This window comes from Mus caroli, chromosome 4 (assembly GCF_900094665.2).
Source record: "Mus caroli chromosome 4, CAROLI_EIJ_v1.1, whole genome shotgun sequence".
Taxonomy (NCBI): Eukaryota; Metazoa; Chordata; class Mammalia; order Rodentia; family Muridae; genus Mus; species Mus caroli.
The window spans coordinates 119,795,000-119,810,441 of record NC_034573.1 but is presented as its reverse complement, the minus strand read 5'-3'; the positions used below and the strand labels follow the sequence as shown (position 1 = coordinate 119,810,441).

At 57.0% G+C, this 15,442-nt stretch overlaps 1 protein-coding gene across 6 annotated transcripts in view; it reads right to left on the bottom strand.

The window, feature by feature from the left end:
- Positions 1-12,445, bottom strand: part of Adgrb2 (adhesion G protein-coupled receptor B2) — a 37,344-nt gene extending 24,899 nt beyond the window's left edge. For 4 of the 6 annotated variants that reach the window (XM_029476570.1, XM_021159275.2, XM_029476571.1 and 1 more), the window contains exons 1-2: positions 12,216-12,390; positions 4,696-5,521 (exon numbers count right to left, since the gene is read on the bottom strand). In XM_029476570.1, coding sequence (XP_029332430.1) covers positions 4,696-5,506 — 811 coding nt within the window. In that variant the 5' untranslated portion in view covers positions 5,507-5,521; positions 12,216-12,390. Of the gene's footprint in view, positions 1-4,695; positions 5,522-12,215 lie in introns of those variants that run through there. The other 2 variants (XM_021159273.1, XM_021159276.2) reach the window with 2 other exon arrangements.
- Between the last annotated feature and the right edge of the window lie 2,997 nt (positions 12,446-15,442).

Below are 15,442 nucleotides of genomic sequence, written 5' to 3'. Positions count from 1 at the left end.
GAGGCCAGCCTGGGCTACATGAGACCCTGATTTAAAAAAAAAAAAAAAAAAAAAAAAAAACGACAAAAAAATGGTGCTTAGGAATGTAACTAAGTTGGTAGAGTACTTTCCCAGCATGCATGAAGCCCTGACTTCAATCCCCGGCAGTGCATAAAACTGGACATAGTAAGGCCAAAGCTCAGGCAACAGAGGCAGGAAGACTGGAAGTTCAAGGTCTTGATCAGCTACTTAGCAAGTTTGAAGCCAGCCTGGTATATTAGAAAGAGTGGGGAGGAGAGAAGGAGGAGGAAGAGGAGGAGGAGGAGGAGAAGGAGGAGAGGAAGAGGAAGAGGAAGAAACTTGGATATAGGAAGAAGCTAGGGGGTGGGGCATGGTGACATGACTTTAATCCCAGCAGACAGCCTGGTCTACAGAGCAAGTTCCAGAACAGCCAGGGCTATATACTGAGAAAGGAAGGAAAGAAAGGAAAGGAAAGGAAAGGAAAGGAAAGGAAAGGAAAGGAAAGGAAAGGAAAAGGAAAAGGAAAAGGAAAAGGAAAAGGAAAAGGAAAAGGANAGGGAAAAGGAAAAGGAAAAGGAAAAGGAAAAGGAAAAGGAAAAGGAAAAGGAAAAGGAAAAGGAAAAGGAAAAGGAAAAGGAAAAGGAAAAGGAAAAAAGGAAAGGAAAGGAAAGGAAAGACGCATGTACACATGGTCTCTCTTGCCGTGTGATAGATACTATACACCACCTAGGAACATTGCCAGCAAGGAGGTCATCACCAGACACAGGCCCTTGACTTTGGAGCAGAATCATGAGGCAAAGTCAGCCTCTTTTCTTGAGAACATACCCAGGCTGTGGTACTGTGATGTTGCTAACAGGAAAGCTGCTTAACATGGTTGGGTACCACAGTGAGCCCTCAGAGTACTGCAGGGCCCAGCTCTCCTGGCCTCTCTTCAGGGATGACAAGATAGCTGTGAAGTCGTTTGTCCTCGGTCACATGGCTCAGGGCTGAGTGACTTCAGCCTATGGCCCTGACTATCCCTGTATACCAGCAGTCACTCGGAGATTCAAGAGTACTGAAAGTGTCCCTCACTCTCCCCTGGTCTCACTCAGAGCTGGACCAAGGTTTGGGAAGAACTCCGAAGATAAAGACACAGTAATGTGTCTGAGGGGGACTGGCAGGCCATGCTGAGAGGCCTGAAAATTCTATACTGACAGGACCCCAGGGAACACTGTGGGCTAAGTCTCTCCCACTTTGCAGAGAGAGAGAGAGGAACTGCCTCCTTACCATGGGGCCTTGGGGAAGTAGATGAGGCACCATTTCCTGCCATCAGAAGGTTGACCAACACAGAAGACCTGGGCTTGAGCCAGAGGGAGAAAACTTACTCTCAGGCCCAGGTGGGGCTGTTCTTCCTAGCAGCTACAGGGTGGTAGCATACATGTCTATGAGGCTTAGAAGAATAGGAGGGTTCTGGTCACCCAGGGTGAAAGGCATCCCTAGGAAGGAAAAAGCCCTAGCAGGGGCAGAAAGCAGGGGCTCTAAGGTCAACGAGGGGCGTCAGTGGGCAGGCAGGAGGGAGATGGAGTGGAGGTGGTAGAGTAGACAGCTGTGCCCAGGAGAGGGTCCCAAGTACACCAGGATAGGGTGCTCTGGTAGAGCTATGGGCTCATGCACTGAGTTGGGAGTGTGACACACAGAGATCTTGGGTCCCTGAGGCATTCCAGGAGAGACTGGCAACTTATCCAAGTGACACGGTGGCAGGGGCAGCCTCCCCCGATGGCTATGCCTCAGACATGGAGGGCAGATGAAGGGGAGAGGAGACTGAGAACATCTGGCCCTTGAGAGAAAGGGCCCTGAGGGGAAGAGAGTCGGGAAGCAAAGAAGAGAGGAAGCCGGCCTGGAAAGGGAGCTCTCCAGGTATCACGAGACACAGCCATTTCTGTGCACAGTGCCCCCTAGCTCAGGGGGATTAGTGGGCAGGGGCCGGACCCATCCTCAGTGCTGCAGTGGGCACCACTTCTGTGACTCACCTCCCAGCTCTGGCCTCAGCCAGCCTCTGTGCCAGTCTTCTGAGAGCTCCTTCCTGCCTGCCTTCTCTTTCTTCCTCTCCCCACACTTAACAGATTGCGGCAGCAAGATGGCACAAATTTATGGCTCAACTCACCAAAAATAACAAGAGATCTATCAAAGGCAGTTTGCGTGAAATTAACAGGCGCCTGTACCCTCTTGTCAAACGCACTCAGCTCTGAGGAGGGCCAAGGCACCCCACTGCCCCTGGCCTCCTTATCGTCTGGTATCATCCTGGGTCCATCCTGCTTTGTCTTCTGCTGACTTCTCTCAAGGATGCCCCAAAGTGGGTGAACCTAGCTCCCTGACCTGCCCCAGTTCCTGGCAAAGGATCCCTTCCTGCTTGTCCCCACCCCCCACAAACCTTGCCCTCTGTCTGGTAGCTCGGTGCCAGCCTATTCTTTATTCTAGGGTGTGGCACGGAGAGTGGTGTGGAGGAAGCCCAAGGTCTTGGTGAGAAGAGCAGTGTGTTCTGGGCCCTGTCAATGCCTCTGGCCAACAGATACACCCTACCCTGATACATGAAATGAACTGAGTCAGGTACCCGCCGTCTCTCACATCAGAAAGGCTGGGCAGGAGGGAGGAGGTGGCAGAGCCTCCTGCCTGCTTGGGGGAGAGGAAGGGGTTGTGCCAGCCAGTTCTGGATGCCAGTGTGCTGGGTAGGTTCAGCTTGCTTATGTCAGCTGATACCACATCCCTCGTACCAGCTCCCAACAGGAGTCCTCCCTACAGAGCATCCACAAGAAGGAGTGCTAGACTGAAAGGGGGCAGCATAAAGGTCATGCCTGAAGATGGCCAGGCCCTTTAGCTCAGTGATCTCTGCTCCAAGAACCACAAGAACAACCAGCCACCCAACCACCATCTGTCTCACACTCAAGGGCCCTCCTGCAGGCTCTGACAATAGTACTCTTCCGGTCACCGGCCCTCTCTGACTCCTGAAGATGCTCTAGCTACCAACCAGATCCCGCTTCCGGCTTCAACCAACCCCAGCTGGCTGCTTCTGGCTCTGCGCTCCACATGGCAGCCTGCCCAGCCAGTGCCCATCCAGGAGGGCAAAGCTTGCTCCATCTACTCAAAACCACTGGGGCTGGTGGACCTCGGGGAAAGCCAAACAAAAGAACTTGCCCTTAGCTGAGCAGAATAGGGGAGGTCCTACAGAGAGACAGTACTGGCGGCCACTGAGGAAGAGCCATAAACCTCCTGATATACGCCTGGCGCTCTCCGCTGATGTTCGACAAAGAAGCGAAATTCAATTTCTTCCTGCAGGCACTAAATCCCAGGCCAGCCTCCAGGGCCCGTAACCTGCCCACGGCCTGGCTGTCATATGGACGGCTTCATCGACCGTGGTTAGAGGCCAAGCTGGCTTGGGAGAGAGGCCACAGCAAGGCCACTGGGTGCTCACTGTGCACACTGTGGGCATGATGCCAGATGTTTCATGGGGGAGGGCAAAAAATTCCCCCTGCATTGGGAGAGGCCAGTGCCATAACTCCCCTTCAGACTAATTCAGGGACACCTCCCAGTTTCAGAGAAACCGTGTCCTTTGTTAATGACACAAATTCTCAAAGACAGCACCCAGCTCCTGCCTGGGCTCTAGTCTTCAAAACAGGAAGAGGGAAAGGTTCTGCCCTCTTCTAGTCCCTCCGGTGCCCTCACGTGAGCCTCCTTGACTCTTTGTAAACACGCGACGAGACCTAAATGCATCCCCTCTCCGGGGTAGGCCAGCATTTGGGGAAACTGAGGCCCAGAGAAGCAAAGGGCCTCCCAATCCATGGGCCAGCTCCCAGAACCTGCTCTCTCTCCCATCTATCTCTGGTGTCTCATCCCGCTGGCCCCTAAGTCGGTTCTTTGGCTCAGCATGGTCACCAAGCATGGAGGGTCCAGCTGGCGGGTGAGAGCTGGGACTAGAAGCTACAGGAAGCGGGTCAGTGGAAGGTGGCCATGACTGTGAAGCCGGGGTGGGTGTGGGAGCAGGCAGGCGCAAGGACTCGAAGAGCTTTTGCCCAGTCAGCAAGAAGTGCCAGCAGCTGGCAGCCTGGGTCCCAGAAGACATGGGCCCAGTGGGGGAGATGGGACGCTGGGAGCTGAGCCAGCCTAGGCCTCAGCGGCATCCTCAGAGCTCAGGCCTCTCCACCCAGGCACACTCTCCCTCACCCCCTTCTGCCCTGACCCTGGGGTCCTGCCAAAAGTCATTGACCTGTGTGGGCAGGAATCCATCTCAGCGCCCTGTCTACTGCAGCTTCCAGGCAAATCTGTCAGCTCACAGCGCCAGGGTCTGCCACGGCCACTCGCTCCAGCTTTGGGCTTCAGTGCCCTTTAGCTCCATCTGCCTGAGATGCCCTCCTGGCTCCTGGGCTCTGTCTCCTTCCCACCTGTTCTGCAGGTCTGTGCTCCCACACCCTTCTCTTCAGGAAGCTCCACTGGCCATTGAAAGGTCCCCTGCCCAGATATCGACCTCACTCTGAACTCCCTCATCTGCATCCCGCTCAAGTGAGATCTGATTTTGATGACCTTTCCATCCGGACAAGGCTGAGCGCAGAGGCGACATCTGTGAATGACTCTGCAAATGGCAGGGACCGGCCAGGATGGACACCAGCACACACCGGCAATCCCCTTGATGCCCCGCCCCCATCTGGCCTCGCTCAGACTCACCATATCTCATCTCGGTGGTGAACAGGTCATTGCTGCTCCCCGAGTGCAAGTCAGCCTCAGCAGGAGGGGCTGGGCCCCCAGGCACCAGGGCATTGGACAGGGTGTGGGCAACCGGAGGCCCCGGAGATGTGGTGGTGGCGGGGTTGGCCCCTGCCTCCCCAGGACAGCTACACCCTGGCTGTGCAAAGCCACAAGCCCTGCCTGCAGCCCGGCCACACTCCTCACTCCAGCGGCAGAGCACGCCGCAGGTGAACTGGCTGGAGTTGTTGTTGTTGATCAGCAAGACCTCCACAAAACGGAAGGCCAGGGCAGCAGGCGCTAGCAGACGAGGGGCCTCAGAGGGCTCAGCCGACAGGCACAGCTGCACAAAGTTCTTGTCGAAGTGCAGAAAGGTAAAGGGGCCTGAGCCACCACACAACTCCAACCCCGATGCTGCCGCTGCCGCCTCCTCTTCCTCCTCCTCCGGCTGTCCCACCTCCGACTCAGTCCGGGCTGTGGCTTCCTCTGGACCAGGCCGCAGGCAGGTAAAGTTGACCAGGTAGTGGTCCAGGGGCAGCAGGCGTGGGGCAAAGTGTGTGCAAACCTGCTCCTGCCGGTTGAAGCGCAGGTAGAGGGAGTACTTGGTGGGGTCTGGGTTCTCCAGGGTCCAGGAGCAGCCCGAGGCAATGGTGGGAAAGAGGTCCTGCAGCGAGAAGGCCCCGTAGAGCACGCCCGAGGCCAGGGCAGAGCAGGCACTGGGGGCAGGGTCGAAGGCCGTGGCCAGGCGCAGGGACAGAATCACAGACAGTAAGAGGGGACAGGCTGGGGTCATCCTATGTCCCTTGCCCTGTGGGGGGGAAAAAAACAGAAGTCAATGGGACTCTAGGTCAGACAGCAAGTGCTCTGGGGCTTCAGTGACCAGTCGAAAGTAGTGGAACCTGTGGTTGTGACCATGCTCTTTTAAGTCACTTGGGCCTGTCTGTGACCTTACACCAGGCAGATGACCTCTCTCTGACTTGGTTTTTCTTCCTGTAAAATAGCTGGAGCTATCTCATGGTATCCTATAAAATTTACCTTTCTCATCTCTCCTACAAGGACAAAATGAGATAACTTAGAGGAAAGTTTCAGGAGGAGGCTTGGATGCTGGTGTTTTCTGGGAATCTTAGTTATCAATACCATGTACAGCTCCTCCTGCTCAGCATGCCGGCCAGAGGTGTCTGGGCCTGACATACACATCGAGTGCCGTCCCTACACCCCTTGATCCTCCAAAGACACCGCTCTCAGTCACAGCGTGTCGTGATCAGCCATGAGGAGTGCCGTGTGTAATCCAGCAGCCAAAGTGGCGGTGTTTGACAACCATTTGCTTTTTTATAAATCAGCGAGATTCAAGGTTATTCCCGGAACAATGTTCTCACTCTCTCCCTTCACTGAGCAAGAAAGGAAGGGGTGGAGTCACTGCCAGGTGCCAGGAACTGTGCCCAACCCAGCAGTTGCCTGTGGAAGACAGGATATTGCCAATGTGAATGCCATGGGTACCGCTGCTGTGGGAACGAGGAGGGAGGTACCAGGCTTCGGCCCAGCTCAGCTAGCCACTTGCTGGGTGGGTGAGCCTCATGAACCTTGATTTTCTGATCTACAAAATGGGCACAGTCATTCCCACCAAAGCCTGTCTTCTCCACAGGATTAGCTTCCAAGGCCGGGAAAAGGGCCTGCGGCTCGCTCTTATTGTGTTCTCTCAAAGTCTGAAGAGTGAAGGCCAGTTTCTTGACTTCCTTCCCTCAAAGTGCTATGCTCAGCTGATCAGCCAGCAAGAGCAAACTCACTCCAGGCAGGGCACATAAGACCCAAGACCCACCCTGCAAGGCAAGGCAGAAGGCTGCAGCTACCTTCCCATCCATCAGACCACCAGGGAAACACTGACCACTCCCACCCAGCCTTTATCCCACTGCCTCAAAACAGCCTGGTGCAAATCTAGATCTGCCTCACTTCCTTCCAGTCCAGTTCTAACATGGCCACACAGCCTCCATCCTCTCTGCCACCACAAAGCCCACGGGACTGCACGGATCCTTAAGATTCAGCGCTTCCATGTTAGAGAAGAATACAAGGCCACCTGCCCAAGATCACATGAAAGTGAACTAGTTAGAATTGTAATTCAGGACCTCAGGCCAGGCCCACAATCAGCCCCCCCATCCCCCACCCCCTCGACCCCCATCCCCTACCCCCACCCCAGGACTTCTTGCTTGTGCTCTCCCTTAGCTTGTTGCTTGGGATTTGGGCCAAGTGGACAAGTGACACGCTGCAGGACAGCCCACAGGTGTGGCTAGGTTTTCCTAAGATACAGCTGTCCCCTAGGGACAAATTTCCCCAGGACTGTTCTAAATAGTTCCAGGAGCAGGGGACAGAAATTAGAGCCCTAGTAGTCCAAGCCCGCTGCAGCGTGCACAGAGTTCTAAATGCTACTTTCCCACATGGGGCACCTCTGAGCCAGGCCTGAGCCCCGTCATAGACATGCACTGTCCTTCCCCAACCATCCCGGAAAGGAAGGAGGCCAGGCAGCACTAGGCTCACTCACTCAAGAGGAGCTGCCCTACCTTCCTCCAAAGACCAACAGAAGCCAGAACAGGCTGTCTCTGCCCTACTCTCCTCTGCAAAGCTGAAAAAGATGCCGGAGCCCTGGCCTTCCCTCCTGCAATCATGCCTGTCCCAAAGTGTTCAGCCCACCCAGGCTGCTGCACCCAGGCTGCTGCCGAAACCAGCCAAGCTGGCAGAGGGTGATGAGTGACAACCAATCCCCCCTGCTGCCCCCAATTATTTTTAAGCAGGCTGCAAAATTCAGGCCATGGCTGCAGCTCAGCAGAGGGGAGGTGGGGGCTCATTATAACTGACCTCCCCTCCCCCACCTAGAGCAAGGCAGGGAACCTCTTTCCGTGTACATACACCTCAACAGACCTGGGCTTCAACAGGCTTGGGCCCAGAGACATATACATACGCAAAAGCATGCATGCACAGATGGATAGAGAGAGAAAGAGAGAGAGAGAGAGAGAGAGAGAGATACACACATATATATGCATTTACAGTGTTCTCCATATGAAGAGGCACACATGCATGCAGATCTGTGACAAGCACAGCATTATGACCTCATATATACATGGGTGTGCACACACCACACTAAACACAATGAAGTCAGACCACCACATACATGCAGAGATGCATCTATTCCCATGTGTAGACACACACATGTGCTTGGCCCTGTGACTCTGTCTATGACAAGCTAACTGGGTTGGGCTGTCCTTGTGGGAGACTACCCATTGCTCCCTCCCCGTGTCTTTAAAGCTGGGGCATCACAGAGCCCTGGTCCCATCTCCTGGACCTCTGCTGCTCCCAGCCCATCAAGAAACGCTAAATCCAAACTGGTCCTTGCCAAGGTCTGGCTTCTCCAGAAAGGAGCCACCTGCACACACTGGCCCGTTCCCACATCCACTTAGTCTCCTTCAGACACCTCATCCCAGTCCAGGATTTTACCCCGCCCTCAGGGTATAGCCTTCATTGCTTCATAGCTCCTGCTTCAAAGAGAGACTGAGAGAAGGTATTTTACCTTCCTACCCTTCACAGTAAGATAAAGACTCAACTGGAGCTGGAATCACAGCCATGGCCTTACTCGACATCTTCCTGAAATGTGCGGTGGTGGCCTGTCCTCCTAGAGACATTGACCCAGAGCCCATATCCAAGAAAAAGACTTGGAAGACCCCAAGTGATTACTACCCCATGCATAACTACCCGGACCTCAGTTTCCCTCTCTGGGGAATACAATGTCATCACTACCCTTGGAATGGCACATGCCTTCTCCATCAGCCTCCCTAACACATAGCCTGACTCACCACAAACCTATGAGCTCTCTGTTCGTGGTCTCTTAGAACTGGGCTGACACTCCCCTCGCCTAAGGTCCAGGTTCTTGTACCAGGGATTGCCCTTTGGGTTAATCCAAGAGTAGCTTTGCCACCTCAGAGTCGAAGAAGACCACAGACCCTCCCAAGGTACAAGTTCTAGAAAGTAGAGAGGCCAAAGTCAGCTCTAAGGCAGAACTTCCTGGGTCTAATAAGGTTGGTGGAGATGGTCAAAAGGCTTCAGGACTTTCCTTAACTGAGATGGGAGAGGAGCTGCCTAGAGTAACCTTTCTCAGGAACACAGACCTCAGTCAAGCACCCCCAGAATTCCCGGGAGTTCCTCTCTGTCTAGGTTCAGAGAGAATGGGGATCCTGGAAGACCCCACAGACCTGCCCAGCCTCAGGCTTCCATTCTGCACCAAAGAAGGATCCTAAGGCAGCTGGAGTAGAAGGTGAAGAGCAGAGGGGGTGGGGCACCTCCGAGCCCGCTATCCGGAGTGTCCCCTGGATCAGATCGACTCTTGTCTAGAGGGAGACCAGATGTAAGCTTGGACACTGGGCAGGGAGTGGAAAGCCCTGGCCTTGGGCGGGGGAGGGGCGACTAGCGGGGAAGGGGGCGCGGCGACGCGCACATCCGTCGCGTTTATCCACCTGGCAGCTCCAATTCACGCGCCCGTCACTCATCCTCAGCTTCATCGGTGCCTGCCACGGGGCCTCCGGGTCTCCCGCCCGTGCTTCGAGCTGGGGGCAGGGTGCTCGGGGACCCCTTTCCAAGAGCTCTGGCACCCAGGGAGGCGCACACCCTCCATCCAGCCTCTCGAGCTAGGGGGCGGGACCGAAGGAGCGGGCGACCCGGGCGAGGCCTTCCCGGACCGAGGACAGAGAGGGTTGCTCCGGAGGCCTGCGGCAGACACCGAGAGAAAGGCTGGCCGAGCCGACTGGGATGAGGGGCGGCCCCCGGGGGCGGGGGCGTGCGGGTGGCAGGGGAGGGGGCGGTGACTCAGCCGCCCTCCGCCCGCCTCCCCGGAACTTTGCAGCAGCTGGAGCGGTTGCTACAGGAACCGAAAGCTTTTGTTCCCCAGTGTCAGGGCTGCCCCGGCGGGAGGATAGCTCAGAGGCTGCCACTCCCCGCTAGAACCCCAGTCTAGCCGCACCGCCAGAAGACGAATAACCGACCAGAGAGCATCACGGGTTCGTGGCTCTTTCCTCCTTCTACCAGCCCTTCACTGAAGCACTCACGTCAGTGTTAGGCTCCTCCAAACTCCACAGCTCTCAGGCCAGGTTGCCCCTAACTCTGACCTGCAGCGCTAAGAAACCTGGAAAGTTCCTGACAATATCTGATCTCCAATGGTTGGGAAGAAGGAAAGGCTCTGTATGTCAGAGTGACTGGTTTTCCATGCGGGCCACCTCTAACGGACTGCCTACTTTTGGGCACCTTGACTCGCGTCTCTATACTGATTCCGCTCCCCTGGCCTGTATACTTTAATCTAGACCTCAGAGCCCTTGGCTTGGCCTTCACTGTTGCCCCTGTGGTCAGGGAGGATCCAGATGTTGCAGAACCAGGGAAAAAGAGTCAAAAACTAACAGTCACAGGCTTCCTGGACCCCTTGGGGGCTAGAGGGGTGAAGGTACTTTCTGTCTTTATTATTCTGAAGGTTAAAGTGAAGAAAATAGAACTCCTTTTATGTTCCTCCTTGGACTCGGCAGTCGGCAGGGACCTGACCTTGGCTTTGATGGGCAGCAGCAAAAGGCATCATCATGAGTATTGATGGGTGTCAGACACTTCACAGTGCAATCTGATTCCATTTCCCAACAACTACATGGGGCAGTGGCCACTGACCCATTTTATAGAGGGTCAACTGAGGCTCAGGAAGGTTACTTAGATAGTGTGGCCAGATCACCCGCTCAAAGGCTGAGTCTCAGCTACTTACCTTCAAAGGCTGAGGGTTGGGAGGGAGGGAGGGAGGCGAGCTGAGACTAACTAGAACCTCCCTTTGTGTTACAGAAATACCCACCACTGACACACACCCTAAACGAGACCTGCCCCTTTCTGAAGAGAAAGAGGGGAGGAGACAGGACAAGGTAGTGAGGAGGGAGGCAGAAGAGGAAGAACCGAGAGGAAGAACAACCTCTGTCAGTCTTGGTTCCTGCCCTCCCCCAAAACATCACCAGGGTGTCTCTGCTGAACCCCACTCTTCAGGTGTCTGCTCTGTCCCTGGGTCAGGTGGGTTTGTTCATAGCCTTCTCTATGCCCAAACCAGAAGGAGTCCCTCTCTTGTAAGGCTGTAATGGGGGGGGCAGAAACTCCCAAGGGATACCTACTCAAGCCCAAGAAGCAACCAGACCATTCCAAAAAGCAGGTTCAGTCGAGCTGTGCCTGGTACTCAAAGGGTTCCTGACTTGCTGTTGGGATGAGCCGTCCCTCGTCCCTTGTACACCATCCCTCCTCAAAGCACATAGCCTTACAACCAGGAGTGTTTGGGCACCTGGCCTCACCCACCAACCTCATCTCCCCAGGGACTTCCCAGCGTCAGTCCCGCAGACACCTAGACACCTAACGAACGCTTGGGTTGCGGAAACCCAGGGTTGTCCGCGCGAGAAGGGGCGGTGGGTCTCGGGCTGCGGGCAGGGGGCGCCAGAGGACGCCCAGGGGCCGGGCAGGCAGCTGGCAAGGCGGGCAGGCGGGCGGCATCTCTCGGTCCGGGCGCCCCTCCCCCCGCGGGCAACAGACTGGTCGCCCGTTCTGCACTAGCCGTGGCGCGGAGGATTTCCCGCGGCTGTGCCCTCGGACCCAGCCGACTGCAGGAGTGGCCGCCAACTTCACAGCCTCCAGTCCCCCAAATCATGCCAGCCCCCGGGGGTGCAGGAGAGTGCGTCTGGTGCCTGGCTCTGAGACCGGTGGTGGGAGGATAAGGATGCGGGGGGAGGGGGGCGGGTGTCCGGCCAAAGACGAACGCGGGAGTCGGATGCGGGTTCGATGGAGATCTCGGCCTGGGGAAAGGGGCTTGGAGGAGCAAGGGGGACACGGCCCCAATTCCAGGCTGAGGGGGAGGGGACTTGCATCAGAGATTGGAAAGGGAAGGCGGGACTCTGGGCAGATATGGGGGAAGGGGCACTCGGGGCAGAAATAGAGGGGAAGCATGGTCGCCGTGCAGGCGCGGGGGAGGGCACTAGCAGACACAGTTGGGGACCGAAACGACTCCAGGCAGAGTGGAGGAGAGGTCCAGAGTCCCGCGGCCAGACTAGGAGGGGAGATGGGGGAGGGGGGACAGTCGAGCTGCAGGTTGGAGAGGGGGTTCAAATCAAGACCGGGGGCGCACTGCTGGGATCTTGGCCGAGACAGGGCAAGACTCGCGACAGCGGTGTGGCAGTCTGGGTCAGGATTCTAAAGGTGGGGGACTTTGACATAGACGGCAAGGGGTCGGTCCAGGCTGGGGGAGGGGGTAGCAAAGGGGTTCGCGGGAGACTAAGGGGGCTTCGGCCCGGGCCTCGGGAGTCCCTCTTAAGACGGGGGTTGGGTGAGCGCTGGACAGACTCTGTTCGGGCCGGAGGAGAATTAAGCAAGACCGGCTCACGGAGCACCCCGAGTGCGGGCACTCGGGACCGCGCGCGAGGGTTCGGTGCGGGGCCGGCCGGGGTCTGGGGCCGAGCACTCACCTGGGCGCCGTCAGCAGCAGGAGCGGGGGCCGGCGCTGGTGGAGGCGGCCGCGGGGCGCAAGTTTGCCATCCCTAAGGCGGGGGCCGGGCTGGGCGCAGGGCAGCTCGCCGCAGCCACGCCGAGGCCCGAGGCTCCCGCTCCGCCGAGCGGCGGGTGCAGAGCAAGCACCGCGGAGCTGCACGGGGCGGGCGGGCGGGCGCCGGGCCGGGCGCGGGCTCCTGCCGCCGCCGCCGCCGCCGCCTCCTCGCCGCGCCGCCCCCCGCTCCCCGCCCCGAGCACCGCCCGCGCCGCGCGCCGCCTCCTATTCGCGGGTGGCGGCCGCAGCCCCAGCCTCTGATCGCCGGTGCCGCATCCTCCTCTCTGCCTCCCAGCGCCGCCGCTGCCACCGAACCGGATTCCTCCGGCCGCTCCGGCCGCTGCCCGCAGCGCGCGCCGGGCCGAGTGACGGCCGAGGCGGGACGCGGCGCCTGCGCGGGCCGGGCCCGGGAGGGGGCGCGCGCCGGGCCGGGCGCGAGGAGCCGCGGGAGAAGGGGCGGGGGGGCGGGGGCGACGCGCGCCGCCTCCTGTTAAAGGGGGAGCAGCGCCAGCCGAGCCAAGCGCGCCCTCCCCCTCCCCACCCTGGGCCCCAGGCGCCGGCGCGGGAGAAGCCCAGGGTAAGCCCCCACCCCGCCTGTGACCGCCTGGACTGCAGAGTGAGCCTCCCAGTGATACCCCTCCAGCGAAACCCCAGGCCAGTGGCGTCTAGCGCAGCCAGGGTCTCCCGAGCTGTGGAGGCTAAAGCGTTTTCTCCCCCTCCCCAGTATGCAGTGCATATTGCATTGCGTGTCCCTGTGCATGCAGGTGACACTCGGAGCACTGAACTTTACATATGCATACAGGTGCCCTGCGTGTGCACTGCAATATAGCCTGGCTGGGTGCATGCAAATGCTGCACATATGCATTGACATGCGCTCAGGTCCTGAATGCATGCTGCTTTTTCCATGTGCCTTAAGAATTATGTGTAGAAGCTCACAGGTGCCACATGTGTGTAGCATGCTATGGGTAACTCGTATGTAGAAGCAACACACATAACCCCCGCAGCGTGGCATGTTTACTGCATATTCTGGTGTTCATCGCTGTGATATTGTATGTCCCTAGGCACGGGGATGCTACACGTGTGCAGTATGTTACATGTTTTCCTAAGTCTCTTCTCCCACAAGTGCCTTTCTCTGTGCCAGGGGCGCCCCCATGTTGCATCTGTTTGTGTAGAAGCCACAGAGATGCACAGACCCACCCCATCCTGGCACTGTGCCAAGGAACAGTTGGGTGGAGCCTAAGCCCACACGGCTCAGGCGGTATCCTGAGAGATGTCCATGGCTCAGGGCTCTGGTCAGGCTGTTTGTGGCCTGGGCATGTTGCCATCAGGAAGGTGGGCCGACTGGGGACACACCACAGCAGCCAAAACAAGTAGGTTAATCCGATGACTCTGGGCAGAGAAGCCAGCAGGGGGCAGCTTTGCAACGAGGGTGGAATGACTTTGGGACATACTTGGGAAGGTTCACACACGTGGAGGGACCAGTCCTGTAAGGACAAAGTGGTCCACGGCCCATTCATTGCTAACTCCCCCCCACCCTCCCTATAACTCGACTTTTGTCACCTACAGACTGTGGCAAGATGAGAAAAACCCACCTCTTCCCAGAGGAGTTACCAAAAAGAGGCAAAGAGAACTTCTCCTGTCTCTTCCCTCTGTCCCTCCCCCCTAAAGCTGTCCTGGTGACATTTGTTGTGAGTGATTGGGAGAGATTATCGACTTTAATGGAAGGAGGTAATAAGGGGCGATGAAGGAATCTCACCTGTCACCTTAAGGGAATTTATGAAGCTGTGTGAAACAGGGAGGTGGTCTGGGCTTACACCTCCCCTTTTCCTGTGGGAGCCCTGAGAAGGCCAATGCCTTGGGCCTCGCCCTGGCAGGCAGAGCTCCTGGATTCTTGATAAGCATCTTCAAACATACCCTGGCATAGTTAGAAGGCTCAACTACCAGAGTGAGAGTTGAGCCAGGCAGGCTTTGCCATCTGCAAGGCAATGACAGCCACCAGACGCAGTGGGAAATCCTGGGCTCCTTCTTTTCTTGCCTACTGTGAGAAGCAACGGAGTTGCGGAGTTGGGAGCTTTGAGGAGGCAGACAAAAGTGGGGAGCGTGATTAGGACACGGACGGCTCTCACAAGGGTGCAAAGACCGATCTCTGGAAGTCCCTGCAACGTTTGTTCTCCAGAGCTCCAGCCCCTTCCTCTCCCTATAGGGAGCCCGCCTCCCTCTTTATGAATATTCATGATCGTTTGCATGCTAGAGACCTAGCACCAAGAGAAAGGCAGGCAGGTCTCTTACAGATGTGAGGCAGCTGGATCTCTAAAGCCACCCTCTTCCTCGGCTCTCAGAGATCCAGCTGGGTAAGGGGTGACGGGAGGGGCCAGGGAAGTTATTTATCTGTTTCTCTTAGTTGGCTCCTGACTTCTTGACCTCCCGCCCTATGGAAATGGTGGTGGGTGTTGAGGGACTCACGGGGCAGCCCTGGAAGGAGAAGCTAGGTAAACTGGGTAGAGACAGCAGGAGTTGTCAGGGGTTGTACAGCTGTCTGGACTAGGGCAGATGTTGGGAAGCCCCCCCATATGAGGGCTTCCCCCACCTGCTTTCCCAGGAGCCCCTGCCCTTCCAGACTCACTCTGGTGATAATGCCACCCGCCTGCCTGCCTGCCTGCTTGCTTGCCCGCCCAGGAGGACTTGGAGTAATTACAAATTGTTTCCATATTCAAATCCAGCTGGTTGAAGAGAAATTACTTCTCTGAACAGCCCAGGCGGGGGTGAGAAAAATGCATCTTAGCCCCAGGAGGGACCCCCACCCCCCTCCAGGGAGCCTGAGGCTGAGATAACCTAGGAAGAGACACCATCCAGAGCTCAATCACAGAAGGCTTGAGCAGAGTCAAGAGCCACCCCCTGCATCCTTACACTCTGGGCAAAGGACAGTGACCTCAGCTCTGTGTCCCATGAGAGTCTGCTCTGGAACCTCTGAGATGAAGGGGACCAAATGCATACATATAGGCAGCAAGGGGGCCTCCTACTCTGACCTACTGTTATGCTGGGTGACCTTGAGAAGATGCCTTCTGCTTCCTGGGCCTCTGCTTCCTCCTGTATGGAATGGTATAAAAAGCATAAGCAGGCTCAGCCTGGAGTCCGGGAAGGTCCAAGGTA